The sequence below is a fragment of the Mustela putorius genome, unplaced genomic scaffold, assembly GCF_011764305.1.
Source record: "Mustela putorius furo isolate JIRA1106 unplaced genomic scaffold, ASM1176430v1.1 tig00000127_pilon_pilon_pilon, whole genome shotgun sequence".
Taxonomy (NCBI): domain Eukaryota; kingdom Metazoa; phylum Chordata; class Mammalia; order Carnivora; family Mustelidae; genus Mustela; species Mustela putorius.
The window spans coordinates 12,104,037-12,127,284 of record NW_025421288.1 but is presented as its reverse complement, the minus strand read 5'-3'; the positions used below and the strand labels follow the sequence as shown (position 1 = coordinate 12,127,284).

The 23,248-nt window shown below is 57.1% G+C and overlaps 3 protein-coding genes across 7 annotated transcripts; 2 read left to right on the top strand and 1 right to left on the bottom strand.

Annotated features, from left to right (window-relative positions):
* Positions 1-3,135: 3,135 nt before the first annotated feature.
* TMEM134 (transmembrane protein 134) lies at positions 3,136-8,307 on the top strand. 5 transcript variants are annotated; one of them, XM_004759523.3, is made up of 8 exons: positions 3,136-3,393; positions 4,203-4,267; positions 4,761-4,823; positions 4,978-5,054; positions 5,368-5,464; positions 7,290-7,334; positions 7,550-7,603; positions 7,706-8,307. In XM_004759523.3, exons 1-8 carry the CDS (start codon positions 3,220-3,222, stop codon positions 8,082-8,084), a joined length of 954 nt encoding a protein of 317 aa, XP_004759580.1. In that variant the 5' UTR covers positions 3,136-3,219; the 3' UTR covers positions 8,085-8,307. The 5 variants fall into 5 exon arrangements, with proteins under 5 accessions (XP_004759580.1, XP_004759579.1, XP_004759585.1 ...); XM_004759522.3 differs by having other exon boundaries at positions 4,734-4,823; XM_004759528.3 differs by lacking the exon at positions 5,368-5,464 and having other exon boundaries at positions 7,706-7,927.
* Positions 8,308-12,565: 4,258 nt separating this feature from the next.
* On the bottom strand, positions 12,566-15,907 carry CABP4 (calcium binding protein 4). The gene is made up of 6 exons (XM_004759713.2): positions 15,365-15,907; positions 15,035-15,065; positions 14,808-14,951; positions 13,614-13,723; positions 13,112-13,259; positions 12,566-13,000 (listed from the first exon to the last, which is right to left on the bottom strand). Exons 1-6 carry the CDS (start codon positions 15,734-15,736, stop codon positions 12,972-12,974), a joined length of 834 nt encoding a protein of 277 aa, XP_004759770.1. The 5' UTR covers positions 15,737-15,907; the 3' UTR covers positions 12,566-12,971.
* Positions 15,908-16,590: 683 nt separating this feature from the next.
* GPR152 (G protein-coupled receptor 152) lies at positions 16,591-19,525 on the top strand. The gene is made up of 2 exons (XM_045067775.1): positions 16,591-16,703; positions 17,650-19,525. The coding sequence occupies exons 1-2, from the start codon at positions 16,591-16,593 to the stop codon at positions 19,523-19,525; spliced, it is 1,989 nt and encodes a 662-aa protein (XP_044923710.1).
* The last annotated feature ends 3,723 nt before the right edge of the window (positions 19,526-23,248 follow it).

Sequence of the window (23,248 nt, the reverse complement as noted above, 5' to 3'; positions counted from 1 at the left end):
CAAGTACCACCACGAGGAGATCCTAGATTTACACAACAGGTGGGTCATGCCCACCTGCCCCTTGGCTTTGACGGAGAACAAGGCCAGAGGGTGATTAAACTCTTAGGAAGAGTGGGATGATCCCTCAGGAAAGACACGTCCAGATCAGCTGGAGATCGCAGGCCTCAAGGTAAGAGGACTTATGTTAGGTGCTCTGTAAGAACACAGGAGATGCCTGGGCACCCGGGTGGCTCAATCAGTTAAGCGTCGGCGTTTCAGCTCAGGTCACGATCCCAGGGTTCTGGGATGGAGCCCTGTATCAGCCTCCCTGCTCAGCGAGGAGTCTGCTTCTCCCTCTGCCACTCTCCCTGCTTGTGTTCTCTTTCTCCCTCTCTCTCTCTCTCTCTCAAATAAATAACAATAAAGTAAATATTGAAGACTAAGGTTTGGAAAGAGAATAAGTAAGGAATGCTGAAAAAAAAAACTCTTCTGGGCTGACCCATTCAAGACAGAAACAAAACATCTTCCAGTTTAACCCATTTCTGACAAAAAGTCATACCAGGGTTGACCCTCGTGGAAATGTTAAGCTTAAACCTCTCCCAGGGGAGCCTGGCTGGCTCGGTGGGTAGGGCGTCCAACCCCTTGATCTCAGGGTAGTAAGTTTGAGCCTCACATTGGAGAAGGCCTCCAAGAAGAATGTGGAGAGAACTGGAATTCGAGTTGTCATGGTGTGAACGGAGCAGAAGAGGGCATGGGGTGCAGATCCCCCCCGCAGCCTCATTTGGAGAAGGCCTATGTGGCAGTGGGCCAGAAAGGCTGAAACAGAAGCCACCAAACAGGACGGGTGTCCTGGGGCAGACAGTCCTTGAACGCCTAGGTATTCTTCAGCAGGTTTTTCAAGTGAGCCCCGGGGAGAATTCTTGGGGCACCCCCTGCAGGTCAATGAGGGAGAGTGCTAGGCCTGAGAGAGGAAATCGAGGCCCATCCCAGTAGCCACATCTGGGTAGCGCTGGTACCTGGAGCCCCCATCATCCATTGGTTGAGACCCAGCAGGAGCCAAGGCTGCGCTCCCCGAGGATGCCCATGAGTGACGTGAGCCCCAGCTTGCACTCCATCCCAGCATTCCCAGCATTGTTAACCAAGGAAAGCTTAGACAAATAAGGAGACAAACCAGGGAAGAGATCTGTACAACACCAAGGCATTGATTGATACTTACCCACATATAGACATGCAGATAAGCAGAAAGAAGGCCAGAAACCCAATAGGAAAAATGGACAAAGGATATGAACGGAGTTCACAGAAGAGGGAAGCCCCACGACTGCCAAGTCCATGAAGAGCTATTCAAATTCCCCAGTTGTCAGAGGAGCCAGATGGAAATCAGGAACCCTTTTAGATTCATCAGACTTGTAAGCGTTCGAAAGTGCTAAGAGAAAACCAGAACCCTCACGGTGAGTGTGACAATCAAGGGGGCCTGTACCCTATGGCCTGGCGGTCCTACTTCAAGAATCCTCTTACCGTCCATCAGGAGGTAGCGTGAAGGTGTTCATGACACTGATGCGACGGGGCATTGAGACCGAGCTAAGCGGGCCTTGCCAAAGGATGTCGTGGGTAAAAAAAGTGTTGGATGTCCAACATGGTACGCCGCATGCAACTGGCGAAGGAGAGACGTGTAGACACCACGAGTGTGGAGTGTACAAATGCAAAAACATAAACAGCAGAAGGAGTTTTATACACGGCACCTGTAGATCACAAACATTCACATGGCAGCTGACCCACGTGTAGAGAACCGAGCAGGATACACGGAGGCTGACTGCCCACGCTGAGAGGGACCCGGTTCAGGGCAGTGATGTGTCCTAAACCGCAAAGTAGGACTCTGTCCGTGAGGTCGCAGAATGAAGCGTGGGCAGTGGAGGGTCAGCATGCCGGGTCCCCAGTTCCACCACCTGTGGGCATTTGGGATTTGGGCAAAGCATTCACTCACTCAGTTCAAAGCATTCATTCATTCATTCATTCAGACACTGTGGACACAGTGGTGAGTAAAACCAGGTAAAATAAGTTAACTTTAGGCAAGTGCTGTGTAATGTGAAACTGACTTTAGATGGTGTAGTCAGGGATGGAACCCATGAGAGGTGACATTTGAACAGGGACACTGATGATAAAGACCCAGTTGTGAAAGAGCCAGGTTAAGTGCTTTCCAGATATAGAGCACGTGCAAAGGCCCTAAGGTTGGCCTGTGCTGCAGAGGGTAGGTGAAGGAGGGGCAGAAGAGGCTTGATGAGATTGGATGGATAGAGGGACCAGGGCATTCACAGTTTTGTGGGCCTTAGTCAGAAAGACCTCAGCCACAATGGAAAACCAAGGGGCAGTTTTATACAGACAACTTAGCCCCATACTTTTTTTTGTTTTTTAATTAGGAATAACACACAGAGAGGAGCACCTGGGTGGCTCAGTCCTTAAGTGGCCAACTCTTGGTTTCTGCTCAATTTATGATCTCTGAGTCGTGGGATCTGGCGACCTGGGACTCCTCGCTCAGTGGGGTCTGCCTGCTGATTCTCTCTCTCTCCCTCTGTCCCCCACACCCCTACCCCCACCCCCCGCTCTGGCGCCCCGGCGCCCTCTCTCAAATAAACCTCTTTTTAAAATAACACACAGAGAAAAAGATCAGATATATTTTAAAAGATCACTTTGGCTGCTGACTGAGGGACTGGGTTGGAGGAACAGAAGCCACATAAGCTTTCTGAGCCTCAGTTTCCATGTCTGCGGGGGTAAGTCTACCCATCCCATGCAGATCCGCGGTGAGTCAGGGTGGGGACACAGTCTGGACCCTGGAGTCTCCTTGGCCCTGGAGGCGCGGGATGGGATGCAGAAGGCCCCATCTTGGGCCTGGGAGGCCGGCGTGTGGCTGCCTCTCCAAGCCCAGGACACACACCCAGGGATTACCTCGAGTACCGCGTCCGCTGTGGCTCGCGGAGGCTGCCGCTGGGAGGCGCCACGGCCCCTGTGCGGTCCCCAAAGGAAGCCCCGCCCACTGGTCCGCTCGGCGCTCGGCAGCTCGGGCCTGCTGTCGGCGAGCAGGGGCGGGGCCGTTACGTAAGGGCGGGGCCTCGGCCAGGGCGCCGGACCGTCGCTCTCCCAAGACTACGGCCCGGGGCGGGGCCTGCGTGCGGGGGCGGGACCGTGGCGCGAGGGGTAGGCGGGCCCGGATGGCGGCGGCGAGGGGCGCCTGAGCGGGCCGGGGCCATGAGCGCCGCCCGGCCCCAGTTCAGCATCGATGACGCCTTCGAGCTGTCCTTGGAGGACGCGGGCCCGGGGCCCGAATTCAGCGGGGTCTCCCGCTTCGGGCCGCTGCACTTCGAGCGCCGGGCCCGGTTCGAGGTGGCCGACGAGGACAAGCAGTCCCGGCTGCGCTACCAGGTGAATGGTCCGGCCCAGCCCAACCCCAGCCCAGGTCCGGGCGGGACCCCAGGCCGGACCCTGGAGAGCCCCAACTCAAGGGAAAATCTGTTTAGAGGCCTCAGCCTGCGAGGCTGCTGATCCAGGGCCCAGCCTAGACCCTCTCAGCTCTGATTTTGGTCCCCAGCCACCACTGGAGAGCCCAGAACCGGAACCTGGGTGCAAGTCTCCTGGCCCCAACTGGAAATCCCACCCGGTGTTCCCACCCATTCCTGGATACTGACCTAACCCGCCCTCCCCCGCCCCTTATCCCCCTGGACTGGGGAGCGCTCTGTACGTCTGATGCAGACTTCCCACTGAACTGGAAATCTCCATTCGCCCTAGAAGACTTCCACCGATTCTAGGATCCTTTTCTTCGAGACCTGTACCAGATTTCTATGTCCCAAACCTGAAACCATGGGCTTCTGCCCCTCATTGGCACCCCAAATCCAGCGCCTGCATACTGAGCCTGTGAAATACCATTCTGAAAGCTCCACCCTGACTCCCGAACTTGGGAGAACTCCTGGCCCTGGGACCCATGCTAGGAGCCCTCAACCAACCCCGGTGTCTCCTGCCACCGCCTGGCGCCCCCAAGCCCCCAACACCCACATCCTACCTGGGTTTCGGTTTGTGTGAATCATCAAACCCGTTTTGCGGGAGGGTGGAGGGCCAGGTGAGCAGCTGTCAGGCAGCCAGGCCAACAGCTGTGTGGGCTTGCTCTCCTCTCCCTGAGGGGGAAGGAGGAAGAGCTTGAGCCCAGTAACCTCTCTGAGCCCTGTGTTCTGGAATAGAACCTGGAGAACGATGAGGACGGAGCCCAGGCCTCTCCGGAGCCGGATGGGGGAGTCAGCACCAGGTCAGGGCCAGGTGGGGACCCATCCTCTACCTCCGCTCCTGGCTCTTGTGGCCCAGGTCCCTGGCCAGTCTTCCACCCAGATCACCCAGCTCTCTCACAATGTCCTACAAGGATTCCTAGCCTGATCCCCACTCCCCTCACGGGTTCCCCTGTCCTGCAGGGTCCCCCTACCCCAGTGCCAGCCCCACCCACCCACCCCCACCACGCTCTTTATCCTGAAGAAACCCCCCAGCCTGCTCTGGCCCCTACCTTCCCACAGGTCACCTGTCCTGCAGGAATCCTAGCATGACTCCCCAGCCTTTCTCCACCTTCAGTCCTGCAGAGACCCCACACCTTGAATTCCTCATCACCCTGTGCCCTCTCAGTGCCTCCATCCCGCAGGAACGCCCAGCCCTAGTCCCTGCACCACCCCCCAGCACCCCTTCCTTGCTTCCCCGGCCTCTCACTGGGCCCAAACGGCCTGCAGGGACTCCAGCCGAACGTCCATCCGCAGCTCCCAGTGGTCCTTCAGCACCATCAGCAACACCACCCAGCGCTCCTACCACGCCTGCTGCAGGTGAGGCCCAGCCCTGCTCAAGCTCCGTGCGCTCTGTGCCCCCAGAATAGGCGGCCCGGGCTTTCCCCTTCGGGCCTCTGGGTGGGGGAAGGGTAACAGGAGGGAGTTGGGCTCGTGTCACCTCTCATACCCGTCCTGCTCTCCCGCCACCCAGCTGGACTCAGCACCCTTTGATCCAGAAGAACCGCCGGGTAGTGCTGGCCTCCTTCCTGCTCCTGCTGCTGGGGCTGGGTGAGTGCCCTGTGGGTCCCCTGCCTACCCCCATGAGGGGCCCGTCCTCCCTTTGTGCCAGCTGTGCATCCCCCTTGGCACACCAAGCCTCCCTGCATCCTGAGGAGGAAGCTGGCTACCATCACCCCACCCCCATTTTACAGGTGAAGAAACTGAGGCCTTGGGAGGAGCAGGCCCAGCCTCCTGGTCACACAGCCAGGAAATTACACATAATTGAAGGGGAATTTGGTTCGGTGCTCTAAACTTAACTTTTCTTTTCTTTCCTTCCTTTCTTTTCTTTTTTTTCCTAACTTACCCCCACCAAATCCATCAGGGAGCAGAAGAGTAACCACTCTGCCATTTATTCTTTGTCTGCTTGGAGCCAGGTGCAGCGTAGGCTTATTTCCCCCCTTATGGAAGTCACACAGCAGGTGAGAGACAGGGCTGTGACCCAGAATCTGAACAGGGACAGGTTCTCAGGGATATCCCTGCCAACCCGGTCCCCAGTGCACCTGTCATTTCCCCTTCTCCGGAGTCTGAGTGCGGATGAGAACCTATCCCTGCCTCTCGCTGGGCACATCCATTGCCCAGATGGGGGAACTGAAGCCCAGAGCAGACAGATCGCACAGCCAGATGTTTTCGGACTCGGTCTATGGGGCTGAGGACTCACGATCCCCAGAAAGAACAGGGGTGGGGTCAAGAGGGGCCCGTAAGGACAGCCCAGCTGTGGCAGCTGCTCTTCCTCCTCCAGGGTGGTCTAAGTCCCCTGGCCAGAGAGCTGAGCAGCAGCCTTGGTTCGTCTCTAGGCGTCTTGGGGGCAGGGGGAGATACTGCTTTTCCAGCAGCCACTGCAAAGCTGGGCACTGGTCACACTGGCCACCTGCCTTACCCCTTTTCATTCTCTCAGTACCCATGAGGACAAGCACTAATACCATTGCAGTTCAGAAGTAAGGACAGAGCCTCAGGCAGGTGAAGGGACTTGCTCAGACCTCAGCTGGGAAGTGAATGAGCTGGCATTTAAACCCACATCACGGACATTACCTGGAGGCCACCTTAGACATGTAAAGTTCCTTTGCAGGAATTAGAAAAACACGCCTCCTCTGAGCGGGCAGGGCCCCCAGCCCTAGGCCAAGGTGGTCAGTAGCGAATCAGTCCCCAGGTGTACTCTTTTTGAGGTGCCCTGTGCAGGGCACAAATCCCATAGCGGTCCACGGTGGTCCTCAAGCCTCCGTCCTATATCACCACCCTTGCTGCAGAGCCCAGCTCCCTAACTCCCCCCAATCCCGTTTTCTAACTGGGGGCCCAGGACTCTCTGGGTCTGAAAAGTTGATCCAGCCATGACTTCCCCAACACCCACTGTCCTCAGCCAAAGTCCACGTCCCTTGCCGGGGTCTCCAGGCCCTGCCAAACTCCTCGAGCCTGGGCACTTGCCTCTCCACTCTTGCAAAATCAGTTAGCTCCTAGAAGGCCCCAAGTTCCTCCCATGGGAAGGAACTTTGCCATGCTGTTCCCTCTGTCTAGAGCACTCCTTTCCTTTTCTGCCTGCACGATCCCCACAGCAAAGCCTCTGGAGTCAGGTTGCCTCCTCCTTCTGAAATGCAGTTCTCTGCCTCAGTTTCATCTTCTGTGAAATGGGGATGATCATATCTATTTCATTCAGTCACAGTGTCAATAAAGCAGTGCAGGTAACAAGCTTAGCCCAGTGCCTGGCAGCACCTGGTAAGTGGTAACTAAATGTTACCTGCTGTTGCTACTGCTACCCCTGCTCAGCTTAGTGGCCACTGCCTCCAAGAAGCCCCTCCCTGATGCCCCAGGCTCTAGTGTTGCCAGACCTGGCCCTCCTGCAGCCTGATCCCAAGCCCCCCGGGTTGTAGCTGGAGGTTCTTGCTGGTTGCGCCACCAGGAAGGGCCATGAGAGCAGGGACCTCATTTGCCTTTCCCTGTGGGATTCTCAGTACCAGGCACACAGCAAGTGTTCCATAAATATTTGTTGATTGACTGAAAGAGCACACCAAGGAGCAGAGAAAAATCTCTTTGGGGACATTTCCCAGGGCCTGCTAGGGGCCCTACTCGGAAAACACAGAGCTTGGTGAGCTTCCCAGGAAGGGTCTATGGCAAGGGAACCTTCAGTTCAGGTGGGGGACACCATTGCTAGGGCCTAAGCGTTGCTGGGGGTTGTGGGTGGAGGACCCCGCCCTGGCCCCGGCGCCGGCCCCCTCCTCCCGCCCTCACCCTCGCGGCTCCATCTGTGTGCAGTGCTGATCCTGATCGCCGTGGGACTGGAGGTGGCCCCCTCGCCAGGTGAGCGCCCCCTCCTACCTCCGCAGGCAGAGGGGGTCCCCCTCGAGGGAAGAATTCCTCGGGGACCCGCGAGTCCCTAGGCCCCTTGGAAGTTTGCTTCCGCCTTCCAAGCAGGAAACGGCCCCTTCTACCGCGGACAGTGACACTTGCCCAGGCAGTGACCCGTGAGCCCCGCCCCGTGCCCCCCAGCCTTGACTCGGCCCCTCTTGCTGCAGGTGTCTCCAGCGCCATCTTCTTCGTGCCGGGCTTCCTGTTGTTGGTTCCCGGAGGTGCGAAAGGGCTCCGGGGCGGGGCGGGGCGGGGCGGGGCGGGGGGGCGGAGCGGGCTGGGCTCTGGGCGGGCCCTCGGCGCTGACCGGCCCCGCCCCGCAGTCTACCACGTGATCTTCATCTACTGCGCGGTCAAGGGCCACCGGGGCTTTCAGTTCTTCTACCTGCCCTACTTCGAGAAGTGAACCGCGGGCGGGCAGCCGGAATCCAGCCTCGTCTCCGAGCGGCCCCAGGAGGCGCCCCTCGGGTCCGCTCCTGCTCCCTCATCTCCAGGGAAGAAATGCGGGACCCCGGAGCCCCCAACCCCTCGAAGTTTGCTCAGGAAGTTTGCCCAATACCCAGGCCTGGAAAAGTCGCCCCTGGCCTGTTTTGTGCCTTAACTTATTCTTGGGCCCTGGGGCTGCTGGGTTGGTGGTGTTTTGTGCTAATAAAAGAATGTACTTCATTCCAGAAGAGACCACTGATCCTTCTTTCCCGCTAGCCCTGCCCAGCCCACAGCCTGGCCGCAGTCCCGCTCCTGCAAAAACTGAGGAGAGGACTGATGGAGCCGAGGGGCTCCAGGACCACCTGTCTTCTCATTGTGACAGTCCTGATGCTCTAAGACTTGCTTCTGCACTTTGGGGGCGGATCTGGGCCTGGGACTCTGTCCTGCAAGCCCGGAGGAGATCCCACCAAGCTTCCCATTTCCCCCTGCCCTTAGCAGAGTTGGCCCTGCCCATTCCTCTACCTGGAGGCGCAGCATTGGTGCCTGCCCCGGGTGGCCCTCGCCAAGGGCACTCAGATGACGCAGTCCTGGGCCCTGGAGGCTGGTATCCTGGTTGCAGCCTGGCTCTGGGGCCCTGGACTGCCACAGCCAGCTCGGAATGTGGGCCATGACAAGACAGCAGACCAGACCTTTCCGCCCACTGCCCTACTTCCTAAGTCCCGAGATTGGGAGAAGTAAGGGCAAAGACAATGGTAAAGGGCCAGTATCACAGAATCTCAGTGATCGGAGACTCTTAGAACCACAGAACGTTGGAAACAGACCATCTCAGACTTTTGGAAAACCCAAGCATCTCAGAATCTTGAGAGCCAGGAAACAGAATCTTTGAGAATCCTGCAATCTGAAATCCTAATAGCTACCATTTATCAAGCTCTTAGAAGGCAGCAGGTCCTGTGCTAAGCACTTAACACAGGTGATTTCTAATAATCACCACCTTAGCCCCATTTTATAGATGAGGAAACCTTGGTCCAGAGAGACTGATTGACCCAAGGGCAGAATCGAACATCACGCAAGACTTCCAAGACACCTGGGTGTAAGAGGGAGAGGAGAGGATACAGAGCACGTGTGTCCCCAGCTGACCACCCGAGGGGCTGGCCGAAGGACCACGGCCTGGGGTAGATCTTGTTCATACACTTAGGTGTTTACAGTCTTTCTCCCCCGGTAACCCACGAGTGCCACTAAGAAGAGACGTGGCCTGGTTTCCATTGGGTCTGCAGCAGCCAGAATGATGTCTTCAGATTCCTGTAACTTTGTGGGAAGAATTAGCCCCCAGACCCCTTCTCCCACTCCTGTTCTCCTCGCCCACCCAGACTGCCCATCCTCAGCCCCTAGTCAAGACACTTTCAAGGGCACCAGTGGGGGGCAGGAATTCCTAAACCCATGGTTCTCCAACCAGCTGTGGTAAAGGACCAGTTTTCATTTCTAATCCATCGTGGACCAGTGCCTTGGCAAAATAAAATAAAACCTGGAAAAATGAAATAAAGACATACAGAATATAAGTCCACAGTCTGTATTACCAGATTTACCAGACGTAAAGTTACATTTCAATGACTATAATCAGAACAAACATAAGAAGAAAGGAAAATTGTGAAAACCACTGTGAGCAAATAGGCAATTAATACCGAAAGTTGCTACTCTGCCCATAACTTTTCGTCATTCCACGATCTTACATTTTTAAATTATTTTTTAAAGATTTCATTCATTCATTTGAAAGAGACAGAGAAAGCCCAAGCAGAGGGGAGAAGGGAGGGAGAAGCAGACTCCCCGCTGTGCTGGGAACCCGACATGGGACTCGATCCCAGGACCTTGAGATCATGACCTAAGCCGAAGACAGACACTTAACCATCTGAGCATCCCAGGTTCCCTTCCACAATCTTAACTAAACAAAGTTATTCCAGAAGTTGTGATTCTCCATATTATAAGTCTACAGCAGCTGTCAGCAAGCGGTAACTCACAGACCCGATATGGTCGCTGGGCTGAAAGTGGTTTTTACATTTTAGTAATGGTTGGGGGAAAAGTAAAAGAATAGTACGATTTTGTGACACATAAAAGTGGATAAAATTCAAATTTCAGTGTCAATGAATCAAAGTTTAGTTAATTCATTACTGAATTTCGAGCCCATCCACAACTATTCATTTCTGCGTTGGCCATGGCTGCTTGGGGATACAGAGCTGGGCAGTCGTGAGAAAAACCGTATTTCCTCCAAGCCTCAAGTCTTTACACTGTCACCTTTTACAGAAAAAATTGACCAACCCGTGGTCCATGTGAACACACGGACAGGACACTGAATCACAACATTTAAAGTTTCAGCATGACCAGTGTGCTTGACTTGGGCTGGTTAATTTATGTCATCCCAACTGAGTTGACAGTAGCCCTATCCTCAGGAGATAATGAACCTCTAAATGTAGCTTCTTTCTTTGTTGAAAAATACATCGATATTTGTGTCCAGACGAGGAACGTTAGATTTCCTTAGTGAATTATGCCTCATTTTACCCCTAATGCTTTCTGCCTTATAGCCCATTTCTGTTTGCTCTCCCTGTACTTACACCGTTTCTTTTGGTCTCTTTCATATTTTCCTGGTAAATCTGTTTTCCAGGCCATCACTTTCAGCCTTTCCATTTTCGTTGTGCTACTTGAGTGTGTCTTAGATCCTGCACTCAGCTGTGGGGAAGAGCCTGGCGTCTGCCCTTTGGTGTCCGCTCTCTGTCCTACAGCAGAAGGACCTCTGGTCTTTAGCTGGGTATGTGGGTGCCCCACATAAAGACTACATTTCCCAGCATACTTTGCAGCTACATGTACCAGGTGAGGAGCCCTACCTAAAGGGGTTTGAGTGGTTCACTTTCTTTGTCCCCTTTTGTCCTTTGGTCCTGCCTCCAAACCTGCCACCTGGAAAATGAACAAACCTGGGATACCCCAGGAATGGCAGGCAGCTAGCAGGACCTTGGGTCCCTGAAGACCATACAGCTGGATTTCGCCTAAGAAATAAGATTTTATCCATTTTAAGGCATCGTTATTTCTCTGTCAGTCACAGGAAACCCAGTCTCATATTGTAACTTTCCTCTGGGGCTGAGATTCTTTCTTTCTTTCTTTCTTTTTTTTTTTTTAAAGGTTTTATTTATTTATTTGACAGACAGAGATCACAAGCAGGCAGAGAGGCAGGCAGAGAGAGAGGAGGAAGCAGGCTCCCCGCTGAGCAGAGAGCCCGATGTGGGGCTTGATCCCAGGACCCTGGGATCATGACCTGAGCTGAAGGCAGAGTCTTTAACCCACTGAGCCACCCAGGCACCCCAGAATTCTTGTTCTTAAAGGATTATTTCTGCCTTCTGTTTTTCTTTGTTTTGTTTTGTGTTTTAACATAGGCTCCATGCCCAGCTTGAACTTGAACTCGGGGCTTGAATTTGTGACCCTGAGATCACAACTTGAGCTGAGATCAAGAGTTGGATGCTCGGGTGGCTCAGTGGGTTAAAACCTGTGCCTTCGGGTCATGGTCCCGGGGTCATGGGATCAAGTCCCGCATCGGGCTCTCTGCTCAGCTGGCAGCCTGCTCCCTGTCCGCCCCCCTGCCCCCAGCCTTCCTCTCTGCCTACTTGTGATCTCTGTCTGTCAAGTAAATAAATAAATAATAAAATCTTTAAACAAAAAAAAAAAAAAAGAAAGAAAGAAAAAACATTCTATCTGTATTTCTATACATTAATGATTCCTTTTTAATGGTTAACAAATTCTAAACTGATCGGTGAATCTCTCCTCTAGGAAAGATGAGAAAAAAGATATCAGCATGTTTAAAGTAGCCCCCCATCTTCCATTTTATTTTGTCTATTATTTTAGTCCCTCCTTTATTTTTAAAATCCCCCAAATGAACTTTTTTTTTTTTATATATAGTTAATGCTTCTTTAAATCCACCGATGTGTTTACTGATCGCTTTCCTGACCATGATTTAGTACATACTTTGCCTTTGTTCAGGTCTGAATTTCCCTCTTACTGAAGCCAACCCTTCCACAAGAGCACATGGCTGGGAAACTCTTCCCAACGTTTATTTCCTGAAAAAAGTTGATGTTTCACCTTCCTTCTTGAATAACGATTCAGTGAGGGATAGGCTTCTTGGCCGGCAATCATTTCTTCTCGGCCTGACGACCAGCTCATCTCATTGTCTTCTGGCATTTACCGCTGCCAACGAAAAGTCTTTGCAGAGCCGAATCGCTCTTCCTCAGGGAGCCATCAGACTTTTGTCTCGAGATGAGTTGTTCATAGGGTTCTCCTTTTGTGACAGGGTTGTTAAGCCCATTGTGTCCTGGGTTGAAGTGTCCCCTTCCAGTAGCTTCTCCCTATCTGTTCAGCTCTCCTGCCTAATGTGCAAGCCTGCGTTTCAGGTTCCTTAGAGTAGCTTTTTTCCCTCGAGGCCCTGGACATCTGTACCCTTGCCACCTCCTCAGGCCGGCAGGTGGAAATATATTTGACCCTCTCTTCAAGAACAGGGTAGCTCTTTGCGACCCTGAAAGGTAGTCAGGCTCACGTTCTGTTCCTTTGTCTCTCTCTTACAGATCTTCTGTCACTCGTGTGTCAGAGCCGGGGCTCCAGAACTTCTCTCTATGCTGAGGCCCCCATGGTGTCCCCACTCTCCCACCACCCAGCTTTGAGTTCTTGCCTTGTCATTAATACCTGGGGTCACCCCTGGCTTTCTTCAAGTTAAGCTTTTTTTTTTTTTTTTTTTTTTTTTTTTAACATTTTTACGCAGTAGTGGGAGGCAGGCTGTCACCCTCCCAATTCACCACGCTACCAGAATCCTGCCAACGCTGTCTGCCTGTCTTTGAATGCTGAAGTGCCCAGGAGCTTGTTACCTCCCAGGTTCTGGAGAGATCCAAAATCTTGCTCATACTGGAGAATGAGAGGCAGCTGGGGGCAGGTTTCCTCCCGGCAGCTGGGCGGGGAGGCAGGTGAGGATACAGGTGGGCAGGCGACCGCACAAGCACCAGCCAGATGTTGTCAAGGTTCCGAAGCAGCCTGGGAGCCGCTGGGTCTCTTCCTTTCTGGGGCCTCATGAGGAGGGTGTATAGCGTGAACCCTGCTGGCCTGGGGCCCGAGGGGCAACGCGTTCTCCCTGCTAGAGCCTCAGTGGGTGAGAAGCATCATCACAAACTCTGGAGGAAACAAGGAGCTGGGCTTGGGCCAGTTCGGGTCAGGGATCCCAGAACACACTGGGCTCCTCCTGGGCGCTGGAAGGGTGGGGGCGGGATGGGCAGGAGACTCACCGTCAAAGTCTACGGTGCCATCCCCGTTGAGGTCCACTTCTCGGAGCATCTCATCCAGCTCAGAACCCACCAGCGGCTCCCCCAGCAAAGCTGGTGCCGCCTGTCGCAGCTCTGCCACGGTGATCCGTCCATCCCTGTCCCTGTCAAACTAGGATTCCAGCAGGGCTCAGCCCCTCCCACCCAAAGCTGGCTCTGCCTGAACCCATCTCTATCTTGCCACATCCTGGGCTTGGATGCCCCCACCTGCACCCATCCAAACCCTCCACCTCTTCCCAAGCTGGGACAGCAGGCCCCCTGCTCCAGGAAGTCTCCCTGGGCGGATCCCCCAGCTGAGAGTGAGCTGGACCTTCTCCAACCCCTCCCTGGCCCTAGGCCCCCTATCTGCAGGGCCGTGGGCCTCCAGGGGCTGAACCCCACCCCCAGTCTCTCTGGCCCGGATGGGAGGCCAGCAGGTCTGCTGTCCAGTCACCCAACCAGCACCCAACTCGACCACACTCCACACCTCTCGGAAGGCGATGCGCAGCTCCCGCACCCCCAGCATGTGCGCCGTCTCCTCCCTCAGCTTTGGGCTCATCAGTTCCACAAATTCCTCGAAGTCCACGCGGCCACCCACTGTGGACCCAGGCAGAGCGTCACGGTGGAAAGGGCCGGGCCCCAGAAGGGACGTTGCAAGCATCACAGGTGCCAGCCTCTCCCCAGCTCTGCATCTGGGAAGGAGTCCTCAGCATCCAAGCCCTTGGGGGTGGAGGGGAGAGGAGGCGGGAGCCCTGCTCTCCACGGGGACTACAGGGCGAGATGCTCGGGTGCTCTCAGTGAAGCACGTAAGTGTGGGGGAAGGAGCCCAAGGTTCGGACCCAGGCAGCTCCAGGTTCAAACTCGCCTCGACTGCCAAAGGGGCATGGCCTTGGGGGACTCATGAACCCTCTTTCCTCCTCCAGGGGCAAGGATGAGAGGACCCACTCTTGGGTGCTTTTGGGGTGGCAGGGCATGGCTCTGACATGCTGGAACCCCATGGGCAGCAATAAATGCACCTTAAGAAGTGTGCCCAGGCGGTCTCTTGATTCTAAGCACCATCCACTGTAAAAAGCACCAATGGGCAAATAACAGCTTTGGGGGAAAGAAAAGAAGCACAACACTGAATGTGTTCGCATTAACCGTAAGTCACATCCCATTTTGGAAACCATAGAAAAACCAAATGCAGGTGTCCTGGAATGAAGGGAATCTGATATTTGACAAATCAGCTAACGATAATCACTAGTGCCCCGTCTATTTGATACTTAATCGCAAAGAAAGGCCAGCGTTCGGTCGCAGTAGGCCTCACTGAACCTCGGAGGCTCTTTTCAGGGACCTCAGGAGGGTCAGAGAGACACAGAGAAGAGAGCCAGCTGGGAACATTTTATCACTAGTATCACAGAGACAGAGGGGGTCCTTAGCCAAGCCCCAAGGGTCTCTTGGATCACGGGTGACTTTCATGACCCCTGCACCTAACAAGGCTAATGTCAGATGGTCAGAAGGCCCTAGAAACTGCCACCCACTCCCACCATCACCCCTGCAGACTCCCAGAGCCACCTCCCGCCACCTTCTCGCCATCCCCCAAGCCATGAAATTCAGAGAGAACCAGGGCTGCCCAGCCTGAGCACAAAGTTAGGTGACTCCCACCCACCCTGCCCTGGGATAGTGGGGGTCAGTCACTGACTCCTCATCTTGACGTGCTGGGAGACCTCGATGAGCTCCATCTCGGTGGGCATGTAGCCCAGTGTCCTCATGCAGTCGCCCAGCTCCCGGTAGCCGATGTAGCCGTCATGGTCAGTGTCAAACTCCTCAAAGGCGGCCTGCAGCTCTGCAGGGAAGGGAGGTCAGGCCCAGGCAGCCCGGGTCAGGGACCCCTCCCACCCGCCTCTGCCAACAGCCAGGCCCACTCACCATCCAGCTCCTCGGGGCCCAGCTCACGGTCCTGCAGAAGCATAGTCCGCCATGTCCCTGGGGCCCATCCTTCCTCCTCCAGCCCTGGGCCACGATGGCCTGGGCAGGGCCAGTCCCACAAGGGCAGGAGAAGGCATCTGACTCCCATGGGCCCCTGGAGAAGACATGACCACCCCCCTTCCCGCTCCTGGGGCCCAGAGCTCTCATAGAATCCTGGGTCTGGAGCAGAGGTGGCCGGAGGCCTAAGTACCAGCAGCAGGGCAGGCCGAGTCCAAGGGCACAAGTGTGATCCCTGCCCCACCCCCACCCCCAGTCCAGGCCCCACCTGACCTTCCCGAAGATGCGGTTGAGCAAGGGTCCGTATGTCTTCTGAGCAGCATCATGCTGAGGGCCAGAGCGATGCCGGTGGGACTGGCGACGGGACGCTGGCCCTGGGGTCGCAGGACCTGTCCCCTCCTGTCCTCCAGTCCCAGAGGGGTTCCTGCTGCTCCCTGGGGCCTCAGGTCCCGGAAGAGGGGTCTGCTCCTGAGAGCTGCCAGCACCCTTCTGGGACCCTCGGAGCCCCCTCTCCTTCTTGCTCCTCTTCCTGGTCAAGGGGAGGCCCTCAGCACTAGTCCTGGAAGCCACGACCCCCGCAGGAGGCTTCTGCGGGCTGGGGGCCGGGTCTGGGCCATGCAGCCCCCTCACCTGCTCTGCAGCCATGTAGGGAGGGACGACGGGCTCAGAGACGCAAGACCAGGGAGCACCCCTGGTTCTCAGGAACCATAAAGCTGCTTATGCACCCCTACCATGAGAACTGATGGCCCGATGGCTGGGGATGGAGACTTGAAGGGGATTAGGGTAAGTGAGGCAGGCAGCCCAGGCCCTAATCCGAACCCTCTGCCTGGGGGCAGAGCCACATGGGTGAAGAGAACTGTCCCCAGCCACAGGGGTGCCAGGACACAAGGCTACAAGGAGCTTAGGACTCTTGCTCCGCCCCCCACGAGCTGGGAGGCCCAGCAAGTTCACCTCTCTGTCGCCTTGTCTATGAAACAGGAGCGGGGGAGGTTGGGGGGGGGGGGGGGGGGGGATATCGCTGAAGAGGCAGGGACTCTCTGTCCTTGACTCCAGTCCCCAAATCCAGTCGTGTGACATGGGCAGGACTTAGCTAAGAGAGGACAAGGGAAGTCCCGTCAGGAGGCAGACAGTGGGCAAAAGCTGGGAGAAGGGAGAGACCAGGATGAGTCGCCCACTGCAGCCCCCTGTGGGCGGGACATTGTGGCCAGAGCAGAGGGTGTCTGAAATGGCAGAAGGGAGGCCCAATCCCAGAGGCCTTGAATGCCAGAGTGAGGGACATGGAGGGGATGTCAGAAGAGGTGGACCCTAGAGGCGGGGGGAACCCAGAGCCTGCTCGGAGGCAGCTCGGATGCAGCCGGGCCCAGGGTGAGGAGGTTTTAGCCCTCTGGCTCCGTCAGGGATGGGGTGGCCTGGCTGGTCACTTGGCCCTGCTAGGCCGGGGTTAGGGTTTCCCGGCGAGCAGCCCCATGAATGATTGATGTCTTCTCAGCTTGGGTTTCATGCCGGCCGCCTTAGCGCCGCCGGGCGCCATGCAGCAGGCCCTGCTGGCGTGGGGCCCCGCGGATGGCTGGACCCCTGGGCAGGCAGGCACGCCCCAGACTGCACCTCACAGGTAAGCCAGGCCTCACCTGCGGGGGCTCAGGGCAGCTCAGGGCTATGATCCAGCAGAGGCTGGAGCTGGCAGAGCAGGGTCTGCCTGAGGAAGAGGCTTAGTGGGGAGGAGAGCCCCGGGCTACAGGCAGACGGGCCGGAGTGGTGGGCACAGGCAGGAGCCGGACTTTGGGGGCTGTCTACACACTCCCTTGACTCAGCCCTCAGCACCTTCTCCACCCTCAGAGGGAAAGTCCCTCCACCCATAAGGTCTGTGAGGAAGGTGGAGGCTGGGTGGGAGAGGCAGCAGGCCTCCAGGGTCCCAGTCACTCTATCCTCATCACGCCGCTCAGCCCCGACCCCTTCTGTCTGGTGGCCTCAGAGGACCACCTTCTGCCTGAGCTGTGAGAATGAGGACAGGCCCCCAGAGGGAGGTCGAGGGTGATGAAGAGGGTCGAGCTGCTTCCGGGACGGCTGTCCTGGCCTGAGCCGCAGACCCCACCTGAGTTCAGGCACTGCACATGCTTCGGGGAGGGTCTCCTCTGGCCCAGGATCCTGGGACTCCTACGGGCCCATGGGGTCCTGGCTCCCCCCCCACCACCCCCCGTCGGGGATCTTAAAGCACTTGAATGCCAGGATACCAGATGGGAAAGGGCCTGCGGCGATCTGACCAAGCAGTTTGCACAAAGTGTCCTCCCTGGAGCCCCAGGGGTGCTCCCCTTCCTTTAATCTGAGCACTCCCTTCTCGTTCATGTGGGAGCTCTGCTGTGCTATTTTATTTGAAGAAAACATTCACAGCTTTAAAAATAAGTTTGAAAGCCAACTCTATCGGGGGCACTGGGATTCCGAGTGGCAGAATGGTTAGGTGTGAGTTTCAGGCCTGGAGCCTCTGTCCTGCCTCTGACCTTGGGCAAGTCACCGATCCTCTGAACCTTCCTTCCCTCTCCTGTAAAATGGATTGTCTGAAGACTAGGTGGCGTCGTCTACTTAAAGGCCCCGGCGGAGGCTAACCACCCAAAAGGCGGTGATGATGGCTCAGAGAAGGACAGTGACTTGCCTGGAGATACACAGCACCCTCTCTCTCATACTCAGTCCCTCATGATTCCACTGATCCATCAGGCGCCCACCCTGTGGACAGCACACAGGGGACCTCGGACGGACACCGCAATGGAAGCCGACCCGGGTGCCGCCGGCCTCAGGCCCCGCACAGAGCCAGACGATGAAGACTACTATCCCCAGGGTGTCTGGGACACGGTCTTCCTGGTGGCCCTGCTGCTCCTGGGGCTGCCGGCCAATGGGCTCATGGCGTGGCTGGCCGGCTCGCAGGCCCGGCAGGGAGCGGGCAGGCGGCTTGCCCTGCTCCTGCTCAGCCTGGCCCTCTCGGATTTTCTGTTCCTGGCGGCGGCGGCCTTCCAGATCCTGGAGATCCAGCGGGGAGGACACTGGCCGCTGGGGACGGCGGCCTGCCGCTTCTACTACTTCCTGTGGGGTGTGTCCTACTCCTCCGGCCTCTTCCTGCTGGCGGCGCTTAGCGTGGACCGCTGCCTGCTGGCGCTGTGCCCGCGCTGGTACCCGGGGCACCGCCCAGCCCGCCTGCCCCTCTGGGTCTGCGCCGGCGTCTGGGTGCTGGCCACGCTCTTCAGTGTGCCCTGGCTGGTCTTCCCGGAGGCCGCCGACTGGTGGTACGACCTGGTCATCTGCCTGGACTTTTGGGACAGCGAGGAGCTGCCCCTGCGGATGCTCGAGATCTTGGGGGGCTTCCTGCCTTTCCTCCTGCTGCTCGTCTGCCACGTGCTCACCCAGGCCGCCACCGCCTGCAAGACCTGCTGCCGCCGGCCGAGGCCCGCGGCCTCCCGTGGCTTTGCCCGCGTGGCCCAGACCGTCCTGTCCGCCTACGTGGTCTTGCGGCTGCCCTACCACCTGGCGCAGCTGCTGTACCTGGCCTTCCTGTGGGACGTCTACCCCGGCTACCTGCTCTGGGAGGCCCTGGTCTACTCCGACTACCTGACCCTGCTCAACAGCTGCCTCAGTCCCTTCCTCTGCCTCCTGGCCAGTGCCGACCTGCGCGCCCTGCTGCGCGCTGTGCTCTCCTCCTTCGCGGCGGCTCTCTGTGAAGAATGGCCCGGCAGCTTCACGCCGGCCGAGCCACAGACCCAAGTGGATTCTGGGGGCCACACTTCGCCAGGGCCCATGGCCCAGCCACAGTTGGATTCTGTGGCCCCTCCACAGTTGGATTCTGTGGCCGCCCCACAGGCGGACCCCACAGCCCAGCCACAGTTGGATTCTGTGGCCGCCCCACGGGCAGACCCCACAGCCCAGCCACAGCTGGATTCTGTGGCCGCCCCACGGGTGGACCCCACAGCCCAGCCACAGTTGGATTCTGTGGCTCCTCCACAACTGGATTCTGTGGCACCTCCACAGGTGGACCCCACAACCCAGCCACAGTTGGAACCTGTGGCCCCCCAACAGGCGGACCCCACAGCCCAGCCACAATTGGAGACTGCGGCCCCCCCACAGGCAGACTCCTCTGCCCAGCCACAGTTGGAGCCTGTGGCCCCCCCACAGTCAGATTTTGTGGTCCAGCCTCAGCTGAACTCCTCAGCTCAGCCCCAGGTGAACCATGAGGCCCAGCCCCATTTGGACGTCGTGGTTCAGGCACAAGAGAGCCCTAAGGCCCAGACCCCCGGACCCCCTTCTGGTTCAGCCCCCAGGCCCCATGATGAAGCTTCCTCTGCTCCCTCCACAGATCCCACCCCAGAAGCCCCCGAGAACCCAGCTGTGCCTGCTGCCTGTGAGGGAGAAAGCCCCAGCAGTGTCCCCCCAGAGGAGACAGGCCCCACGTGAGGGTCCTGGAAAGCCCAGGCCCATCAGGGCAGGGGAAGAACCTGAGGGGGACAAACGAAGCAGCCAGTCAGAGCAGAGGGGAGCCATGGAGGACGTCACTGTGGAAAACCCCACCCAGTCCCCGGGGCCTGGCAGGAGGACCTTGGGGAAGTGAAAAATGAAGCACCCAAATGTCCCAGGCAGTTTGTCGCAAACGTCTTGTCCCCACTCAGGTCCCACTTATCCCCTTCACCCAGTGGCCCAGCAGTCGGAGCCGGTGGTCTCCGGGGGGGGGGGGGGCTCTGTCCCCGACAGCCCAGACCCCCCCGGACCGGCTCCCCCAGCCTCAGTCCTGCAGGAGACCGCCAGCAGGGGCGACCTCCCCGCGCATGCGCCGGCCTCCCTTTGCTCCTTCTCTCCCTCTGCTCCTCCCTCTCTGACCCTGTAACAGTGGGGCCCGCGGACGCCAAGGGAGGAAGTCCCTGCAGACAGGGAGGGCATTCAAGAGCCTGCAGGACCCTGGGGCCTAGGAGCCCAGGCAGGCTGGCCGGGCCCCTTGCCCACAACAGGTGGTGAGACCTTCGGCGGTCTTCCCTCAGCAAGGCAGTGGGAGCGGAGGCCAGAGCTACCAAGCCCGGATTCCACTCAGGCTCCCGTGACTCTGGCTAAGCCGCTTTACCCTCTCAGCTTCTGCCGCATCCGCCAGGTGCAGGGGTTAAGTCAGAAAGTGTGGGGGGCGCTCAGCTAGAGCCTGGCACACAGTGGGGCCTCGGGAATCAGAAGTCCTACCCTCACGGCTGTCTAGAAAGGTCCCTTGCAGGGGCTGGAGTCAGATGGGAGGAGATGCCTCCTGGCCTGGCCCCTGGGAGCTTTGAGACAGATCAGCTGTGCCTGTGACCAGTTCTGGGCCTCAGCCTCCCCCGGGGAGCCTGAGACAGCACGAAGCCAACTCTGCGCCTCTCATGGCTGCAGAGGACTTCAGCGTCTGCGCCCTCCACTCAAGGGCGCGACTAGTGTCCACCCAACCCAGCCACCTGCCACCCAGTCTACAGAGTGTCCTGGTCCCGCCACCAGCTGAGCCCCTTCTTTGCTCTCAACCCACAGGCTGGGGGTGGTGGGGGGCGGTGGGGGACAGCCAAAGAGAGAGCTCTGGGGACCAGCGGCTCCAGAAAGGGTACAGGCCCCCAGGAGGTCGAGCCCCCTCTTCCCTCTCAAGCTGCAGACACTGCAAGAAAAAGGAGGAAGCGTTGAAGTTCTCATTTCTGTACCCCCCTTCCCTTTCACACCGGCGCTCTCTTCTGGCTGCCCCCTTCACCCAGCTTTCCCTCCCCGCACTGTGCTCCAGAACCATGAGTCCTTCCCCCTTTTAACTGACCCCAACACCCGCCCCCTTCCATCCTTTGAGCTGCCCTGACCGCTGGTGTAGACGACAGATGTTTCTGTGCAGCCCTTCCAGGTCTGCCTCTGTCTGAAAAAGGCAGCAGGCAGGGCGCGGGGCCTGGAGAGCTGCAGGGAGATCTGGATCCGGGTTGCTCGGCACCTCAGCGTTCTCCTGAGCTAGAACGGGGCGGTGGTGTTCCCCTTTCGTTCCCCTTTCGAGGGCTGGGCCCGGGGATGGAAGCAGGCTCAACAGTGGCAATGCTGGGGCGCCCCTAATTCTAGCATTTCCTGCCGACGGGAATGTGGACACTGAGGCTGCGGGAGAGAGATTTCTGAATGGGCACAAATTTGTTCAATTCATTGATTTATTGAGCACTTGCTAGGTGACCTTCTGGCCAGCCCTCCATTCTAGGGACACATGGCCACATGGAGTGGGGGGCATGACCTCGGGTGCCCCTTGAATCTTTTGAATCCCAGCTCCACCATTCACCAGCTGTGGGATCTTCAGCAAGGCCCTTGGCTTCTTTGAGACTCAGTTTCCTCATCTGTAAAATGGGGATCAGATCAAGGGTCCCCATTCCTTAGGAGTGTTCATCTCTATGAAGTACTTGGATCCTTGCCTGGCAAAGAGTAAGTGCTGAATAATTTGTTAGCCACTAATGTAATTATACCTATGGGCATCCCCAAGACTCACCCAGGCCTAGGACTGACAGTCACCCAAGGACCAGAGCCCACATGGCTCTTGACTAGGCATTGTCTCCTCCATTGTACTGCTTTCCACTTCTTCGAGAAATGTACCACCCCACTGGGTGCATAGCCCCTGGAGCTAGGGTCTGGACTGGAGTCCTTCTCGGGGCGCTCTGCAGTGCCCTTCCCCTTTTCCCCCAGAGAGCAGTCCCAAAGCTTTTCCAACAGGACATGCAGAGCAGGCACGAAACCCCCAGTGCCTGCCACCTGCCTTCACCTCTGGTCCCCATTTCAAACCCAGCCTTTGGGAGAGTGGGGAAGCCCCACCTCCAAGGTCCCAAGGGCAAATCTCCTCCATAAGGGGAATTGCTATCCAGGAGAAAGAGCGGTGTTATGAAGGGTTTTGTGGGATGAAGAGGAGTTCTACTGGTGACCCCCAGAAGAGGGTTTTGTGTTAGAGGAATATGGACACCCAAGGCCAGAGAGGATGAAGGCAGGGCTCCTCCGTGACATTCTATAGTCCATCTACCTCACCCCTAACACCCTGGGGAGGGGGGCTCCTGCTGCCCTCTAGGAGACACGCCCCTTCTCCAGCTGAGAGGTGCATTTATTCTGCGTTGTGAATATGAACATTTTCAATTCTACATTCAGGACTGCTGTTCATTCATTCATTCATTCAGCGTACAGGACTTGACCCCACGCGGTGCGCTAGGTCTCCTTCTGGGTGCTGGGGATACAGTGGGAACAAGGACAAAGTGCTACCCTCAGTTTGCTGACGTTCTAGTGGGGCAGGGCAGACAAAAAGCAAATACACAAATAATTACATAGGAGAACCTCAGACAGGGATTAAGGAGGAGGCAGGAGGAACAAGTACGGGTCAGAGAGTGACCAGCAAGGGGTGGTCTGAGACCTGCAGAAAGTGAGAGATGGAGCCTTTTCACAGTCTGGGGGGAGAGTTTCCAGACGGACAGAACAGGATGTACCCAGGCCCTGGTGTGGGAAAGAAGGGGGTTTGTTTCAGGAGGATCAGTGTCACTGGGCCACGTGCCAGGAGAGGACAGAGGAAGGTAATGTATGGGGGGCCGGGGGCACAAGGACTAAAGTTATTTCAAGTGTGACAGTGAGGAGTGTGGAGAGAGTCTAGTTTGGGCTTTAAACAACTCCTGGCTGTTGCCTGGAGGGCACATTGGAGAAACAGGCTTAGTAGCTGCATTCCCTTTTCCAAAGCACCCTCATTCCTGTCCTTTTTTGGAAGGGTCAGCCTGTCCCGGGGTGTGTGGAACAGAGGGAAAAGCAAGGACTTTGGAGCCAAACAGATGGGGACTAAATCTTGGTAGGGTGACCTGGGACAGGCTCCCCTCCCCTCTGAGCTGTTTCCTCATCAGGGAGTGGGAAGGGGTTAAGAGGGTGTAAGTCCCAGCCTGTGTGAGACACGGGGGCCTCCTGCAGCCCCAGACAAGTCTCCTGCTGGCTTTGCTCTTCCTTCCTCTTCCCATCCACCTCTCTTTTTCAGGGAAAGGGACCCTGACCATCACACGGAAGATGAGGGAGGGGGCCCCGTCCGCTAGGGAAACCCGCCCCAGGCAGAGGTGACAGTTTGTGCCTGTTGGACTTACAGAGACACTTAAGTTCCCCCGGAGGTGAGACAGGGACAGGGATGGGTAGATCTGAGGAGGC